The sequence below is a fragment of the Dromiciops gliroides genome, chromosome 1, assembly GCF_019393635.1.
Source record: "Dromiciops gliroides isolate mDroGli1 chromosome 1, mDroGli1.pri, whole genome shotgun sequence".
Lineage (NCBI taxonomy): Eukaryota > Metazoa > Chordata > Mammalia > Microbiotheria > Microbiotheriidae > Dromiciops > Dromiciops gliroides.
This window is the reverse complement of record NC_057861.1, coordinates 304,279,602-304,299,037: the sequence shown is the minus strand read 5'-3', so window position 1 is coordinate 304,299,037 and position 19,436 is coordinate 304,279,602. Positions and strand designations below refer to the sequence as shown.

The following is a 19,436-nucleotide window of genomic DNA, read 5'->3' as shown; positions in this document are numbered from 1 at the left end:
ATTAGATTTTTATATGATGTATTTTGACATATTGGCAGACAAAAGAGACATTGTGAGTATTTGATCTCTTTCTAAGATTAGAAAGGCTGGCATTGTGGCGACATTCAAAAATATGTCTTGGTTTTCAGAGTTGACTGTCTAGGTTTTATATTACAATATAAATAAAATGATTTTTAAAATGTCTAAGTTACTGAAACATGTGCTGCAGTACTGCATAGGAAACATAATGACCTTATATCTCTGTTAATAGGCCGTATTGTTGATGGATGCTGAGAAGCGTATCCGGTTACTGCAGTTCGTTACGGGGACATCCCGCGTGCCTATGAATGGATTTGCTGAACTTTATGGTAAGCAAGAGAATATGTTAAGTGAAAACTCCCTTCCTGGAAACACATGCCAACATGTTTTCCAAGATGGAGCTGAATAAGGGTAAATGATTCCTCCTCTAGACATCTTTACCAAGCTTAGTATTTTCTGTGTTCTCAGAAATTTGTTTTGTGTAGGTCTCTCTAGGTAAATGCATTTCATTATATTTACATTATAACCTAATGATTCATGCTTTCATGCAAAATGCCTTGGTTTTGTTACTAGTAAAAAGAAACAAAATAATCAGACTTGGGAAACTCCTATGTGGGCCATGTACTAGATAGAATAAGCAATCACTACCTTGAGTGTACCATCTCCAGGAGATTGAGTTCATTGTTTGCAATGTATTAAAACATACATAAGCAAAGCTCTCTATATACCACATATTAATGACTTTATTACATCTTTTTCTTAGTAGTAGTGTTTAATTTAAATTACTCACTTCCAGCTTAAAGGTTTCAGGACCATTTTTGCATGCGTATGAGATGTGGGGAAGACTCCATGTTGAAAATCATGTAAATTTTAAATTGTGAATTCATATAAGGATTTTATTTAACCAGGCACTAAATAGCATATTGCACCTGAACAGGCAAGCTAAGGAATAGGTTGGAGGCCATACCCTCTTTTTGTTTTTTTAACCCTGACCCTAAGTAGACTGATTTTTCTCCCTAGTTCTTTCCTCCTCATGCATTTTTCACTTTTCAGGTTAAATCTACTATCAAGAGTACATGTAAAATTCTATTTTCTTCTTTAATCTAGGTTCAAATGGTCCTCAGCTGTTTACAATAGAGCAATGGGGAAGCCCTGAGAAATTGCCCAGAGCTCACACATGGTAAGTGAGGAAAGGGACCAAAAAAAAAAATGAAACTATGTCATAGATGAATACACATATGGTGAGCATACTTTTTTGGTATTTTTTTTTAAATTTTAAACACATACAAAATTAGAAAAGAAAAAAAAATGTCATGTACCATTAAGCACAAAGTAAGATAGGTAATTTTCACTTATGTTAATATCAAATGGAACCAAGTTGGTGAGAATATTGATTAAACCATGTTTAAAATACTCCTTACTGTCATCTTCATCATCACAGAGCATTCCAAGCACTTAATTGTTTGTTGCACTTCACTAGATGCCATAGAAAGAAAACAACATAGATATCTCCTGCCGTCAAGTAATTTATAGCCTAGGATATGAAATGTGTCCTGGGAAGGGTGATGTCATTTAAAACAGTATGTGAATGGACAACAAGGCATGTGGGCATAAACAATCTGTGTTAAGATAGCAGCCTTCTAGCATCCTAAGGCAGAGGTGTCAAATTCCACTGGGGCCTAGCGCCAGAACCAACTTAAAATGGAATTGGGAAATGTTTAACAAAATTAATAAAAATACCATACAACATAGATGATGGGTGAATGACTTCTGTAGACTTTATTCTTATAGACTATAGTCATTCACCATGATTTGTGGTTTTCTATATCATGAAACTACCGGGACAGGTCCATTTCTATTTGGCACCAGTGACCTAAGCCATCTGAAATGTCTGAACCAAAAAGAAGCTATAGGAGGAAAAAGGCCTATCATAGCAAAGAAACTCCTAGCAACCAAAATAGCTAAAAAAGGGGGTGGTGGTATCTGAAGGTTATGTCTGACCCAATTTACTTGGATTATCTGGCTCATGGACAAAAAGGAAAAAGAAGGCTTTTTACTGACTCTTCAATGGCCAGTGTTTTCACGCAAATCATTTAAGACATCGAAATGACAGGAGAACCTAATATTGAACTGGGTCTTTCATTTCTTTTATACAAATATTTCCTCCAGTGGTGTGGTAGGAAATCTATCTGTGCCTCTTCATCCTTCGCAAATGAACTGCAAATCTTGTCCGTCATCTCCCATAAATAGTCTATGAGGATTTCACCCAATGTGCTCTGGGCCTTTCTCTGTGTAACAGGGTTTTATAGTGTGAGCTTCGTTACCATGTTCATTCTCATTATCCCGAATCCTAGGCTAAAATAAGGATATATTTGATGCTTTCTCACCAATTAGTAATATATCAACCTCTTTATTGTTAATTATCTCAGACCCTACCCCCACCCCAGTTTATTGTGCATAATTTAATAAATTGGAGAAATCAACCCATAAATAATTGATCATATTCCTATATATATCAAAACTCCTAACTTCATATGGGATTTATTGACAATGTAGTCAAATAACATGAAGAGACAAATAACTATTTGTCATATTTTAGCTTTAAGAAAGATCACAGGTAGAATCACCTCTAACCATTACTGTAGCTATAGAGAGATACAGGAGATATAGGAGATATAGACTTCACCTTATTATTAATCAGTTCCACAAGTCATTTCACTCAAGATACCAAGCAAAGTCTCTTCTGGAGAATTCTCTTCATCCTTTTCACCAAATATAGGTTAGTTTCATTAATAGAGGAAGCCTCATCATCTGATTTCCCTCAGTGTATTTCTGCTTCTCTCCAGCCATGACAGCTTTCCTCAAGGCAACTAGATGGTGCAGTTGATATAGAGTGCTGGGCCTGGAGTCAGGAAGACCTGAGTTCAAATCTAACCTCAGGCATTTACTAGTTTTGTGCGTGACCCTGGCAAGTCTTCAGTTTCCTCAAATGTAAAATGGGGATAATAATAGCACCTACCTCCTAGGGTTGTTTTGAGGATCAAATGAAATAATATTTGTTTGTGGTTTTTGTTTGTTTTTGTTGGGGGGGAGCAGACTTGCCCAGGGTCACACAGCTAGTGAGTCTCAAGTGTCTGAGGTGGGATTTGAACTCAGGTCCACCTGAATCCAGGGCCAGTGCTCTATCTACTGTGCCACCTAGCTGCCCTCTGAGATGATATTTGTAAAAGCTCTTAGCACAGTGCCTGACACATAGTAGATGCTATGGGGGCATGGCAATGAGGGTTAAGTGACTTGCCCAGGGTCACACAGCTAGTAAAAAGTGTTAAGTGTCTGAGGCTGGATTTGAACTCAGGTCCTCCTGACTCCAGGACCAGTGCTCTATCCACTGTGCCACCTAGCTGCCCCTGAAGAGATACTATTAAGAGTGGTGGTATGGGGGCAGCTGGGTGGCTCAGTGGATAAAGCACCGGCCTTGGAAGGAGGACCTGAGTTCAAATCCTGCCTCAGACACTTAATACTTCCTAGCTGTGTGACCCTGGGCAAGTCACTTAACCCCAATTGCCTCACTAAAATAAAATAAAATAAAATAAAAATAGTATCTCTTCAGATTGACTCACAAAATTATCTTTATAATGGATCTTCATAAGATGACTAAGAGTTCTCCCAAGAAATGTTTTTCTTCATTCTCTTTCCTTCTTTCATCTGTATAGTTTCTGACAAACCATCTCCATTCATTCTCTCTTAGTAATTGCCCCCCAAAACTTCTGGTTCCAACTGTCAAAATCTTAAATGTTTCATTTAGGTCTTAAAACTACAGTAATAGTAACTATAGCTTCTGTAGTAGAGGCCTTTGAAAATGGTGTTTTTTTTTTTAAAAGAGAGAGATTAAAAAAAGGGGGGGGAGGGCAGCTAGGTGGCACAGTGGATAAAGCACTGGCCCCGGAGTCAGGAGTACCTGAATTCAAATCCGGCCTCTGACACTTAACACACTTACTAGCTGTGTGACCCTGGGCAAGTCACTTAACCCCAATTGCCTCACTAAAAAAAAAAAAAGGGGGGGGGGGACAGCTAGGTAGCGCAGTGTATAAAGCACCGACTTTGGATTCAGGAGTACCTGAGTTCAAATCCGGCTTCAGACACTTGACACTTACTAGCTGTGTGGCCTTGGGCAACTCACTTAACCCCCATTGCCCCACCAAAAAAAAAAAGAGAGAGAGATTTAAAGAAAAGAAAATGGTGTTTTTGTATCTGGGTCTTCTGCTATTGCATGGATACAAACAAGCAAAAGAGAAGGGAAATAGAGAAGAAATGGTTAAAATAAAATGTCTGACTTGCAAAGAGTTTCTGCTGTCCTGAACACTCTGGTAATGTTGAAATGTTCTCATTCCCCAACAATTTTACAGGACAACTTAATTGAGTCAGACCCACCCTGTTGAGATCACTTGGAATTTTGATTCTGTTATATATCATATCCATTCTATCCAACTTTCATCTCTTGCACATTTGATGAAAAAAAAAACCAGCTGTGTCTTTATCCAAGTAATTATAAAATATGTTCTTGAACAGGAGAGAGCTAAGGACTGAGTGCTATACTTTGGAAACAATAGCCAAGAGGCTTTAGTGTCCAACAAGTATGATCCATGTGTAGTGCAAGGAATAGATTTGTATTAGGAAGATTCTTTCTTATAGAGATTTCGTTATTTAAATATTTTCTAGGAAAAACGCAGAGGTAAAAAAAAAAAAAAAAGAAATGTCAGAAGCATTCAACAGGTCCCCTTACTTTGGTCCCATTAAGAAATGGTCATGAACTAGATATACTTGTAGATAAGGAAAAAGAACCAAATGATAGTAAACCATTTTTAAAGGAAGCTACATTTGTGTGTGTGTACATGTGCATGCGCACACATTTTAATGGTTATTCAGTCATTTTTCAGTCTCGTCTCACTCTTCATGACTCCATTTAGAGTTTTTGGGCACAGATACTGGAGTGATTTGCCATTTCCTTCTTCAGCAGATTAAGGCAGACAACTTTAAGTGACTTGCTCAGGTTCATACAGCTAGTCTGAGTATGGATTTGACCTCACGCCTTTTTGACTCCAGGCCTCACACTCTATCCACTGCACCATCTAGCTCCCTCATGACTTTTACTAGGAGCACCAAAATTTAAAAGTTACTCAAAGGAATCAAGCTGTGGAAATTGAAGCAGCACACATGCACACGTGCGCGCACACACACACACACACACACACACACACACACACACTCTCTCTCTCTCTCACACATACACATTTAACTGATAAGGCAAAGAAAGTAGAGATAGAATGAACATTTTTATTTCAAAACAAAATTATTGTGCATCAGTTAATGTGCATGGTCCTTCTAGTGCTAGACCTGCTAGGGAGGGATGGATGGTCACTGATACTGACAGAAGTCAGTTCAGGGCTCAGCTCCAGAAGGCAGGTGGCATAGGTGCTCCACAGCTAAAGAGTAGCAGGTTTTGTGGAATTTGGCAAAGGACCTAAAGAAGATTGAATGCTAGAGAAGGATTATCATCCTGCCCAGCGTCCAAGTCAGCCTGCACCACCCCATGCCTCCAGGCCATCTTTGGCAGAAACAGAACCCAGGAGGGAACTCAGAAACCATAATTCAAAGACACTATACTAAACAGAAGCTGATCTTCCAGCTGTTCATCATAGCTCACTCTGTATTAACATAAGCTAAGTGAGTTTGGTGTGAGGGGAAACATTATTAGTAACTGGGTCACAGCCTTACCTCCTTGTGCAGTCACTATTCTGACTTCCTTTGCTGGACAAAAAAAACCCTGCCTGGGCTCTTCAGCTCCATATTCCTGCTCGTTGGAGCTGACTTTCATTCTCCAGCTAATCCCAAGTGTAAAATCACTGCAGCCACAATTCTTCTAAATACCTGTCCTTGCTGTTCAATCATTCAGTCATGTCCGATTCTTCATGACCCCATATGGGGTTTTCTTGGCAAAGCTACTAGAGTGGTTTGCCATTTCCTCCTCCAGAAAACACCTGTCCTGCCCACAGCCTAATCTCATACCAACACAAACACAGTGTGCACTCCCTACAGTCCCTGTGTCTGCTGCCAGAATACCACAGAGATAGCTCATAGGCTGTCTCTCAGACCACCTATCAACATGCACACATTATGAGGGTATTTCCTGGTTCTCCTGGGTGCCTCCCTTTAGGACCACCAACAGCTACTTCTGCATCCATTGGGTCAAGAGACAGAGTAAAACCTCTGTAATAAGGTGTCTCCATTTTGCAATCCCCCCTCTGTCTCAAATTGCTGCAAGCCCACAATAATGTGGCAACATGGGGAAGCAGGTGTTGGTGTTTCCAAAGGGGTGCTGAGAAATTCCAGGAAGTGCCTTTATGGTTGCTGTGTGTTGATAAGAATTTTGAAAGACAGCCCATTAGCTAGCCCAGTGTTTCCTGTCAGAAGACTCAGCAACTGCAGGAAAGGGGAATGTTGTCTCTGCAGGTAATTCCTTGTCCTTCAAATCCTGAAAGTTCCAGGCCACGTGGAGCAGTAGTGACTGCTATTGGTTCTTGGCCCTCACTCTATGGGAAGGATATTAGGATCAGCCCCCAAGAGTCATCAGAACCAAACCCAGCTTTATTGAAGTTATAGCCTTGGTGTGAAAAGACAGCTAGGATTAATATGACCATTAAGTTTATATAAAGATCCTCACTTTTCCTCCCCCCCCCCCCCCCCCCGCCTTGCGGGGCAGTGAGGGTTAAGTGACTTGCCCAGGGTCACACAGCTAGTACATGTCAAGTGTCTAGGGTCAGATTTGAACTCAGGTCTTCCTGAGTCCAGGGCTGGTGCTTTATCCACTGTGCCACCTAGCTGCCCCCTCACTTTTCAAAACCTTGAACACTTCCCCTTTTTTCCATTTCTGGAAGTATTTTTGAAACCCTGTGCTTCAGTCTTTAGCAGAAATCAGTCCCTCTAGGAGGCCTATATCTGACTTCCAGAGAAACAGCAAAGTTAAGGTATACATGCCCCATTTCACCTCAGTCAGGTAATAACCCAGCTCTTTGTATTCCCTTGGTGATAAATTAGCTAAGGCAATGGAAAAAGTAATGAGCTTTGGGAATCAGCAGACTTGAGTTAGAATCTTGACTCTGCCACTTACTATTTGTATGACCTTGGACAAGTCATTTAATTTCTTGGGGCCTCAGGTTATGACCCCTGAGATCTAGGAATGAGTAAAACAGATTTTTTTTACACAAACTAAAACCACGTGCAAGTTACTTAAAGTGGAGAAATGTTTGGTGGTTACAAATGAGGCAGACTAGTTTTTTCACTAGGATGGGAAGGCCAATTTCATCTTTAATCTGGACCCAGGCTATACATATTTGCACAAAGCTCTTCTTGTGTTATAAGGTAGATGGGGGTGGGCAGGGGAAGTCCATTAACTACTTCATAGCAATAGTTCTAAGATAAAAACTAGCTGTTTAAAGCTGATTTTCCTTACTGCATTACTAATAATGCACAAGATTGTGAACCCTCAAAGAAAAAAAAATCTGATCTAATATCTGCTGTCAGCATGCTTCATCCAACTTGAGTGACAAGAGGAAATGGAGCCATTTCATTCCTCAGCATCCTTTTTATTCTAACTCATAGTTACCTTTGTTGAATCTCTAATATTCAAGAGGGCATTATTTACATTTTTGAAAACAGAAGGCTGATTTCATGGGCAATTTAAAAATGAAATCCACTACTCTCATGTTAGAAATTCTGAATACAATTTAATACTTTAAAAAATTTTTCCATAGTTGGTGGTTAAGGTAAATAGGTAGAACTATATATGCTTCACCGTGTATCTCATTGGGAATAAGGATATTTACTGAAAAGTACTATTCAATTTAATTAATTGGAACAATTCTAGATAATATCCTATGTTACTGTTTTGTGTGATTTTCCAAACACTTTGGTAAAATTTCCAGATGGCTGTTTCAAGCTATTAATGAAGACATATAAACTTAGCTTATTATTCACTGAACAGAAGAACATAAAATGTGCCCTATCTGTTTCATCCAGCCCAGAATTCTGTCTCTGCCAATGGTAGTAAAGGGCTTATTTGCTATTGTTAATGCTGGCATTTAGAGATGTCCCCATAAAACACTATATTTTTTCTGGTTTTCATTATGGATCTGTCTCCCATGAACTTATCTAAAAGTTTTTTAGAAACTCTCTTTGACTTTTGAAGATAAAGAGGATAATAAAAGAGAATTTGTTGCTGACTTAAGCTGGCCAAGCATCTTGTAATGACATCTATTTCTCATTTTCAAAAGAGTTGACTTGATAGTTTTTTTTCAGAATTGCACTATGTAAGTAACATCCCATTTGTGACATGACATATGATACTGATAAGGCTATGCCTACTCCCTCATGGAAACACTTGGCTATCTTCATGAGCTCCAGAAACCTACCCATCCCTCCCATATTCTGATGGTCCAATAAAGCTGCGGCAGCCTCCCATCTCTTTATCTGATGATAAGACACGATCAGTATTGAAAATTAGATTGTGAGCTGCTTGGGGGATTTGACTTTTCCCCTTTCTTTGTATCTCTAGCACTCAGCACATGAGACCTGACTTGAAAAGACCCAAGACTTCACCTCAATATACTAAACCAGGGCATAGATGCAAGTGTTAGAACTCTTTTATTGCTTTTTCTTTCTTTGGGGGGGGGGGCAGGGCAATTGGGATTAAGTGACTTGCCCAGGGTCACACAGCTAGTAAGTGTTAAGTGTCTGAGTCCAGATTTGAACTCAGGTCCTCCTGAATCCAGGGCCAGTGCTCTATCCACTGCACCACCTAGCTGCCCCTCTTTTTTTGTTTGTTTGTTTTTTCATAAATAGTTTGGAAATTCTAGTGTGGTTTCTTATGTTTTGGGATTTTTTTTGGTTGGGAAATGAGGGTTAAGTGACTTGCCCAAGGTCACACAGCTAGTCAGTGTCAAGTGTCTGAGGCCGGATTTGAACTCAGGTCCTCTTGACTCCAGGGCTGGTGCTCTGTTCCACTTAGCTGCCCCCTAGTGTGGCTTCTTATGGAAAGTTTGTATTGAGGAGTTCACTCTAGACAGGATGAATTGCAATGCAATAAAATTGTCTAGAACTAGCACTTCAGGGTAAGAAACACTTTACTAAATCCTCCCATGCTTTAAGCAAATGACATTCAGGAAGAAGGGGCCATTAAAGCATCATCTGTTTGCCTAACTTTGGGTATTCTAAATGCTGAGAAATAGCTCTCACCTTTAACTATCATTCACATTTTTTGTTTGTGTTCAAATTATAAAGGCCATCAAATTTTAGGATTTCCATAGGGTGACCAACCTTTTAAGTTTCTTTTTTGCACCAAGATTGTTCCAAGGTACAAATCTTAGTGTAGTTGAAAGGTGCTACAGACATATCAGAATATCATTTGTAAGTGGTTTATATTTGCCTTCAAAGGTTTATTTAGACAGATGGTCAGCATAGGCAGATTTCAAGGAAAAACAAATTTTGTCACTATCCCTAATATCAGCTAGTAAATCCTCTAATTCTCAGACCTTGTTTTTATAGCTTTTTTTCAGTCATATCTGACTTCCTGTCTCCATTTCGGGTTTTCCTTCTCTTTTCCTTCTCATTTCCTTCTCTGGATCATTTTACAGATGAGGAAACTAAAGCAAATAAGGTGAAGTGACTTGCCCAGGATCACACAGCTAGTAAGTTGTCTGACATCAGATTTGAAATCAGAAAGATGTCTTCCTGACTCCAAGCCCAGTGCTTTATCCACTGAGCCCCCTAGCTGCCCCTGCTTTCTATAGCTATCTTCCTCTATTAATTTTTGTAAGCATATGACAGATAGTATTGAGACATATAGAATAATAGAAATATTTTGGGGGCCTCACATAGTCCCTCAACCAGTTTAGAAAATACTAAGTACTTACTGTCACTGATTTCTGAGCTGGCTGTGATTCAGAAATTCATTTGAAATACAGTTCCGGGGGCAGCTAGGTGGCTGCTAGTGGATAAAGCATGGGCCCTGGATTCAGGAGGACCTGAGTTCAAATCCAGCTTCAGCCACTTGACACTAGCTGTGTGACCTTGGGCAAGTCACTTAACCCTCGTTGCCCCACCAAAAAAAAATTAAATAAAAAAAAAAAAGAATGAAATACAGTTCCTTGTTTCTGGGTAAAACCACATTGAGTACCAATGCTATGAAAGGTATATGTGCCCTCACACTACCTCACAAAAGCCTATTTATCCATCACATCATAGCATTAAAAATCTAAAACTCAAAGGGACCTTAGAGGTCATCTAGTCATACTTTGTAGTCTATACCAATAGTATTATAATACCTAACCATCATTTGTAATGATGTTTTATGGGGAATTTGTCCATAATGCCAGGAATATGTTTTCCCCTAGCTAAGGTAGGGACTTGGCCTTCCCTCACCTCTCTCATCTTTAGAATAATGAGACTGAGGAATTCCTTCCACTACAAGCCCAAGAGAAGACATTCCATGCCTTCACATAGGAATTCCAGGAGGGTTTAGGAGGAGGGAAAGATGGTGGGCAGGCAGGAGGTGACAGAGGACTAAGCCTCACTGACCAAGTTTTCCAGGAAGTAAAAATCTATGGGGCTCATGCCCCATGGATCACTGTTTGGCTTAGTGTTATTTAATAATTTTATCAGTGACCTGATCAAAGACATAGGTGCCGTGTTTATCAAATTTGTAGAAAAAGCTAGGAAGAATTCCCAATATACAGAACAAAAGAGCAAGGATTCAAAAAGGTCTTGACAGGCTAGACATTTAGGCCAAATCTAATAGGATGAAATTTAAAGAAGAAAAAAGAAACTATTAGATTACAATTCAGTTTTTAAAAAAAAAAAACATCTTCACAAGGTAATGAGAAGCACGTATAGATGGTAGTTGGTCTGAAAATGACTGGGAGATTTAGTTCCCTAAAGCTTAAAGCAGGTCAATAATATGATATGGCAGCCCAAAATGCTAACAATCTTAGGCCAAGGCATAATGTCCAGAACTGGGGGGGGGGGTGTAGTTTTGTTCTACTCTGCCTTTATCTGAGTCATCTAGTATATTGTGTTCAGTTCTTGGCAGTACATTTTGGGAAGAAAAGCTGTAGTAGCCAGAGGGAGGCAACCAGGATCATAGAAGGCTTGAGTTCATACCTGATGACAAATTGGTGGTATTTAACCTGGAGAAGAGAAGAATTAGGAAGAATATGATAGTCATGTCAAGTATTTGAAGGGTTATAACATGGAATGATAATAAAGTTTACTCTGCTTTGCACCATAGAACATTGGGTGGAAGTTACAAAGAGAAACAATCAAGTTTGAGGACAGGACATACTTCCTAACAATGAAATCCATTCAGTAGTGGAATGACCTACCTTGAGAAGAAGTGGGTTCCTAATCACATGAGGTCTTTAAGGAAAGACAGGATGGCCTCTTGTTAAATCCATTGTAGAAGGCAACTAGGTGGTACAGTGGATAGAATGTAGTATATGGAATCAAGAAGACCTGAGTTCTAATCCTGCCTCAGACAGTTACTAGCTGTGTGAATGTAGGCAAGTGACAACCTCTCCCAGCCTATTTACTCATCATAAAATGTGGCATCTACCTCCCAAGGGTGTTGTGAAATCAAATATATTAAGTGACTTACGAACCTTAAAATATTATCATCACTATTATTTTGTTTTCTTGTAGGCTAGAGAAGTGGTTCTGAAGCTTTTTAGTCTCAAGACCCCTTTATACTCTTAAAAATTATTTAGACCCCCCCCCCTCCAAGGTGCTTTTGTTTATGTGGGTTATAGCTATCTATATTTACCTTATTAGAAATGTAAATGTTTTAGTATTCTTATGAAAACAGTTTTGAACTTGTAGGTCCCCTGAAAGGGTCTCAGAGCCCCCAGAGGTGTCCAGATTATACTTTGAGAACCAATGTTTAGGTTGAATGGCTTCTGAGAGTCATTGAGTTATGAGGTTCTGTAATTTGAATTCCAAGGCTTCCACTAATGTGAAACCTTGTGTTTTTTAATCCTGACTGGCTTTCTAATGAGTCTCATTTCCTTCCATGGGTCCTAAGAATTTACTTGCTTGGTTCCCTTTTCTTTAGTTATCTCCTATTGCTTCTCCACTGCGCCACCTAGCTGCCCCCCTTCTTTCTTTTTTTAACTTAGACCCCATAGGAGTGAGGAATACCAAGATAAGTCACACATGTGCCTGCGTATGTACATACACAACTGATTTTGCTGGAGAGGTGAATAGCAGGATGGGACCTCTAGTGTGAGGTAGGGAGCACCAGTAGCAGTGGTGTGGAAAGTTGACAGTAGGCACTGCTTTAGAGGTTAACAGCCCTGTCTTTCTCCTTGCCAGCACCAGTCCTGATACCATTATGAGCCCCACTCCTTGTCATAAAAAGAGCCTATGTAGGCATGGGAGGCAGTTCCAAGTAGTACTTACAGTAGAAATACAAAGAGAACAAAAAGAGAAAGGAAAATCTCACATGGCAAGAAGGGAAACCAGTCAGCATTTATGATGTGCCAGGCACCATGCCTGGGATGCAGAGAAAATTCAAAAATAGTCCTTTTGCTGAAGGAGCTTCTACTCTGATGTGTGGGGAAAGGGAAGGCTTCTCCTCTGGCCACGGCCCTTTCCTAAGCCATTGTCTGTCCTTAATAAAAGTAAGTCAGGGAGCTGTGAGTCAGGGACCTCCAGGTCAGGATGACTGGATACCATTTTACCCATTCTTTTTGTTTTTTGTTGTTGCCTTTTTCAGCTTTAATCGCCTTGACTTACCTCCGTATGAAACTTTTGAAGATTTAAGAGAGAAACTTCTCATGGCTGTTGAAAATGCTCAAGGATTTGAAGGAGTGGATTAGGCAGCTGCTACTTTTTGGTTGTTGTTCGTCAAGCAAGTTCTTCTTGCCTCTTTGCATTTGCCTAATGGACACATAAGCCACAGTGGCAGAACAGTTGCACAAAGTTGGTTTCTGGAGCAAACTCTTCGACGATGCAGTTGCCTAAGGGCAGAAGTTGGAACTCTAGCCCAAGGATAGTATTTCTGCATTTTCCACCACAAATTATCAACTGGTTGATGTGTACACTAATTACATTTCAGGAGGACTTGTTCTATTTATGTTGGGCCTCTGTAGGCAAAGCCCTTAATAAATATTTTACATACTTTCTAATGACAATGAATGGAATTAATCACTCTACAGGTATAGTATTACAACTCATGTTTACTTTTAAAAAATGATTTAGACCTATTTTCAGATTTTATTTCATTACAATTAAAGATATTATATACTTGGAAAAATGAGCATTTTTTTTGTATCTGAATTTCCTACCAGACTTAATGTCAGTGACCTTTTTATTTTTTAAGTGCATTGAATCTCCCCCTGCCCCACTGTATTCAAAATAGAGACCTAATATTTGTCCAAAAATGCTCCCCAGACAAAAACATTTAGAGAATTTCAAACAAGTCATCGAGCATAATGATATCTTTCCACACCCAGAGAGGCTAAGCACTGACTGGAGATGACATTTTTGTACAAATTTAGCATCAAAGCTGCAAGACAAGAAAGAATCATGACATAGCATGAAAAATTTTGTGTTGACTTAAAAGGAATCACAGCACTGCTCCTTGGTAGCTATTCCAAGTAATCGAATCCACTTTGAGTCAGGGAGAGACTAGCATTTCTCCTTTCTGCTGTACAGTGATGCTTTCATGCTCTTTCCTCATTACTGTTCTCTGTAGTGGAGGCTTTTGGAACGAAACCTGGCACTGCTCTCGCTTTGAAATTGTGTAAACCAGATCTGTTTTGTCTCCTCTTTGTATGCATTTGCTAATGGTCGCTAAATAACCACTTTTGTTCTGACTGCACCAATTCTGAAGGCACTTTATGTACTACATGGAATTCATATCTGGTTTGTTGTTTTTTTTTTATCATAAGCGTTTTAATGTGATGATTCCTTCTCATTGCACATGTCTATCAATTGTGAATTTGGCGGCTGCTGATGTATAAAAACCCAGATGTAAAACTGAGCCCGCGGTCCTCTTCTCACCAATTGTTTGTGATTTTTTTTATACGATCACAAAGATTTATTTAATATATACTTTATCTAACCAAGTTTTGTTACCTATGACATGTTGCATGCTTAAAAACTATATAATGCCTGAGTTGTATCTATTGTGTGATAGATTAAAGGTAAAAGAGAAGATTGGTATTTGATCCACTTAAGTTGTTAATGTAGTAGTAAAATAGTGTTGAGGGTATTTATTTCTTGAGGTCATTTGATTACCTTCAGCTTTGTAAGTAAGTCTTCTTCACCCATGGAGCTGAGCAGTTCCTTTTGTTCTTGAGAGAATCCTGCTATGCTCACAGAACTAACTGTGGCCCTTTCTGTACCAGTGAAGCAATTTTTAACCCTTATTTCCCACTGCCCTCCCCACTAACTCCCAGATTTGCCCTCTCAGTTAATCTCTTGCCAGCAAAGGATGGGGCAAAAATTTCTGGGGTCATGGGGTTTGTATTTATTGAGGGCAAGGCAAAGATAAGAGAGCCCCTTGTGGAGAAACACTGCAGCACTAAGAAAATGTCATTTTGCCGGTCTCTGCAAGGCTTGAGAAAGCATGAGAAAGCTATTCAGAGCACTACAATTCCCAGAGATTTCTGCAGCAGAAAAATATGGACTCCCTTTTCCACATTGGCCTTTGTCTAAAAAGACAAATCAAAAAAACAACATTCTGAGTAATTCACGAGTAGACAATTTGTGTTTTTTTTTAACCAGTTGGTAAGAAACTTGATGTTTTTTTTAAAATAGTAGATTTGCCTAATATCTCACTCCGTTGGTGAAAATATCCCTTTTGTGTCACTGTCTTATTCTAAAATTAATTTTATTTTAAAAACTCAATCCAAAGGCTAAATTGTGCATTGGTTATTTTTTTGAGAGCTATTACACAACTATGGTGCTGTATGATCAACCTTTTCCAAGAACCTGGATTTCTTTTGTTATTGTTTAACTATGATTACCTTTTTTTATAATTACTTTTTAAAAGGCTAGATAACCACCAGATGCAAAATAAGCAAAGTATTAGGAAAATAAAAACAATTTTATGCTGGTGAGATAATTTGTTAAGTCTCCAAAAGGTAAATTAAGAATAGGAACTCCAAAAGACTTTGATATATACCATAACAAATCTCTAGAAGGCAGTAATTGGATAAGAAAAAAATTCAATTTAGTTCTTTCTAATAATAACCTATTTATGTTAATGTTGAATAATCCTTTTCTCAAACCAGGTTCTCTGAATCTCCAAAGGCTACCATGTTTAGATTGTTCTCTATAACAGTCTCATGCTTGTTTTTCTTAATCCTCTTCTTGTAATCTTCAAGATAGAATCTCAAAAACAGTGAAGAGAATTTGTTGCATGAAAAGTAGATTCTTTAGTCAAAGCTCTGTGCGTCCAAGTCCACCATCTTTATGACATTATCTGTAAAGAAATGCTGTGTTTCCTATTCGCAGATTGTCCTTAGCAGCAAATTTTGCTCAGCAGTCTATGGTCTTTACAGCCGCTCTTTGTCCCCAAACCAGAGAAGAAGACATTTGATTCCAAGTTTCTTGAACTTTCTACAAAAGACATAGGTCTTGAAGAGACAATCTTCCAGAAGGTGTTGCAGGTTAAAGAATTTACTCCAAAGAATATATACTAATTGTTGAAGCTTCTTTAGCATCAGTTATCACGGCTGTCCCAAAAAGTCTTTTGGTATTTCCATTCTTGATCCCTGTGGGCCTGATTGAAGAGTTTGGAATTTCCTTCTGCCTGGGATCAGCTTAGAAGTGTCAGTTTAGGAATGTGGTGATGCTTCTTGGACTAGAGAGATGATGAGGTATTTGCTCCATTTGAAACTGTATTCAATTTCAGTGCCTTTTTAATTTTTTCACTTTAAATTCTATGTTATGATTCATTTGCCCTGGTTTATTCATGTGTAGCTTTTTTCACCCTTCTTCCCTAATAAATCACATAACAGTAAAATCTTTAGTTAATTTTTAAAGGACCTTTATTATTAGCTGGCAACTGAAATTCTCCTCTAAGATGGGCAGATGATCACTAATACAAGCAGAAGCTATTCCTTCTATTTTAGGGTACTAGGGTCGAGTATAGCAAGTGATGAATAAAATGTTTAAACCTCTCTCCATAACCTACCACATCCATTCTGGTTCCTATCACTTACACTGTTGCTCTTTGGTGTTCCCAGATCCAAAATGCCAGACTGGAGAGTCAGATCATTATATATGTTATAAATCATCTGTAGTAACTCCAGGTTTCTACCTGCACTAGAAGAATATTTAAAAGTTGAAACTAGCATTTTACAAAAGTTCTTATAAAGCTTACCACTGAAGTTGAAAATTAAACAAAAAACACGATCCATTTGGTTAGCCAGTTGTAAGTTTGGCACCACCCTGCTAATAGCTTTCTTTGCCTTTCCTAGTCCCAGGCTCTCTTCCTTCTCCTAACCTCACACCCTGATCCTGAAGGGGACACATGTGGGATGATGCTATCTTCCATTTTCTGACAAGCCAGTAGAGGATGCTGCACTACAGAGTAACCGCCTAGTGCCCCTCCCTCCCTCACCCCCAGGCAAAGTACACTACCTCTGTCATGTACAGGTTTTTGTTTGGGGTTTTTTTGCCTGTATCCTGACGTGGAAGTTGTGTCAAAATTGTCAACTTCAGGCCTGAGGTATTTAAACAAAATGAAGTTAATACAACCCTTTTCAACTCCTTTGTAGTTTAGATTTTAAAATGGGAAGAAAAAATGTGATATACTTTGGACCACTTTTTAAAAAATTTATATATAAGCCTTAACTTACATTGTATATACACACACACACACACACACACACACACACACACCAGAGTGTTTTCAATGTAAGAGAAGAATGCTGTAGAATTAAAAGATGAGCTTGTATAACATTTTATAGAAAAAAAAACACCAATGTTTCTGTTTGTATGAAATTTTGCAAGAGAACCTCATCGGACATCTTTATTTAAAGATGTTTCACTTAAAGTAATGCATGTTTAAAATGCATGGGGATTTTTTTTACCTTTGGTTTGGAATAACAACTGGAATCTAACCATGTGTTACATTGTCTGCAGACCTGTAGTACTGCATTCTCTACTTTATATCAGTGTTACTAAGCCACCTTCACCAACCATAGCCTTGTGTCAGCATATATTTTTATTCTTATAAGCCATTTTGCGCCTTTTAGTCAGACTAGTTTTCACTTATGATGTCATGTTTTCCTACATGTTAACCTCATCAGATTTTGATCTTCCCTTTACTACTAAGTTTGTAATATCTATATACATATATATAGTACATATGCTGTCAAAATATATATGTATATATTTATATAGCATTTTTTTTACATCTTCTTTGAGTAATCTTAGTTTCAAAAGGGAGTGAGAGTTTGGTCTCTACATTTTTCTCCAAGCCCAGCCCTGTAAATTCCAACCTCTGAGCCTGAGCAAACCTTAAGAAGGTGATATTGATTTGCTATCTTTTGTGAACCAAGGAATTTAGATTAAACATGAATGAACAGTGACTTCTAAAGTGAAAAGAGTTTCAAACATTCCAGGTGAAATCCCGTTTCATAACTTTTTATTGTTAAGAGAAAAAAACACCTCCTAATATGAGGCTAATATTTGATACAGTGGTAAACACTAAACTACCTTGATTTTTTTTTGTTTGTTTTTAAAAAAGCAACTTATAAAGAATGCTCATTTTCACAATCAGAATAGCTTTAAAGTACAGTTGAATTTGATACACAATAGGGAAAGTTTTGTTCAAGAACAAAACCATTTTTTCCATTTATTTTCTTAAGAGAATTGAAGGGAAATGTAGATTGTTTGTTTTCCTGACAGCAAAAAAGATCAATGTGACACAATGAAGTTGTTGTAATGAAATGATGCAACTTGTCAAATATTTAATAAAGAATTATGGAAGCTGAAACATTTTATGCTTCAATTACATGATTTCTTTGATTGAAAGGGTATTTTAATGTATTGTACCAGTGTTATTAATCACCAACAGTGATGTATGAGATAACCCCCTCTATATCATTCATCTCCCCCCAAAACCTCTGTAGCTGGAGCACTTGTCAGCAATGTTTTTCCAAAGAATTCCCTGGTCACCTTAGCTACAACTGATTTGCTGTACTGGAATACCTCCTAAGGAACTGTACATTAAGACATTGGCTTCTTATAGTTGCCATGACCTTTTGTTGGTGGAACCTGGTGAACTTCTTTTTCTTTTTTTCTGGGCAATGAGGGTTAAGTGACTTGCCCAGGGTCACACAGCTAGTAAGTGTCAAGTATCTGAGGTTGGATTTGAACTCAGGTCCTCCTGAAACCAGGGCTAGTGCTTTACCCACTGTGCCACCTACCTGCCCCCAACCTGGTGAACTTCTAACTAGTCTCTATTGACTGGGGCTTCCTGATTGGTCCCTGGTCTTTGAGAAGAAGGACCCCTCTCCCCATCTCAGCCCACCAAAACAGGGAATCAATCCTCTGATTAACTCTGCTTCAATTTAATGAGGGTACAAGCTTCTGAAGAGTAATATGCTATTTTATTTCACCCCCAACTTTTTTTTAATGTTGAGTCTTGATTTCTTTGATGAAAGACTTACTATTTGATCCCATTCCTAAAAAGGAATGGCTTTGGAACTTTCTCTCCTACCACTTACTTAACTCTCCCTCCGTCGTTATGTTATAGGGATGTGTGAGGATACGTGAAGCATGTGGAATTGTTTCTTTTACTCATTCACATTCCAAAACTCCCGAAGCCTTCTGCTGTGGGGCAGTAAGCCCTTTGCTTTCTAATGTTCTTGTTTATGCCAGCACTTCCCTCCCACTTCCCCTTTCAGAAGCTGTCAGACACAACTCAGTAAGTGGTTAGTTCTCTAGAACTATTCAGTATTTTTCAAGTGTCCAACAATACTCTTCTTCAAGTTTTTAAACTTGAAGTTTAATCAAGAAAGAGAGCCTTAGCATACTAAGAAGGGACCACCAGAGGACTTCTAATTTATTCCTCTTCCTCCGGGCTTAAACTAGACCTTATACAGACAGACAAATAGTTTTTCCCTGTTCCCCCATTTCCCCTGCACTTCCAATGTTTCCTCTTCTCCTTCGAAAAATCTTAGTGTCATAGAGCCCCAAATGAAGAAACTAAGACCCAGAGAGATTAAGTGACTTGCCAGCTAGCCAAGCATTTATAGTCTTTCTGACTCCAACTCCAACTGCTGCAAGGGTGTAATAGGAAAGAAATGAAAAGAATTTCTTAGTTCAACAAATAATTCAAACTGCACCAT

General features: G+C 38.6%; 1 protein-coding gene across 8 annotated transcripts in view; it reads left to right on the top strand.

Moving 5' to 3' along the window:
• NEDD4L (NEDD4 like E3 ubiquitin protein ligase) overlaps positions 1-18,079 on the top strand; it is a 478,713-nt gene extending 460,634 nt beyond the window's left edge. For all 8 annotated transcript variants that reach the window (XM_043980385.1, XM_043980391.1, XM_043980397.1 and 5 more), the window contains 3 exons: positions 251-347; positions 1,126-1,198; positions 12,842-18,079. In XM_043980385.1, the coding sequence (XP_043836320.1) occupies positions 251-347; positions 1,126-1,198; positions 12,842-12,944 (273 nt within the window). In that variant the 3' untranslated portion in view covers positions 12,945-18,079. The remainder of the gene's footprint in view (positions 1-250; positions 348-1,125; positions 1,199-12,841) is intronic.
• The last annotated feature ends 1,357 nt before the right edge of the window (positions 18,080-19,436 follow it).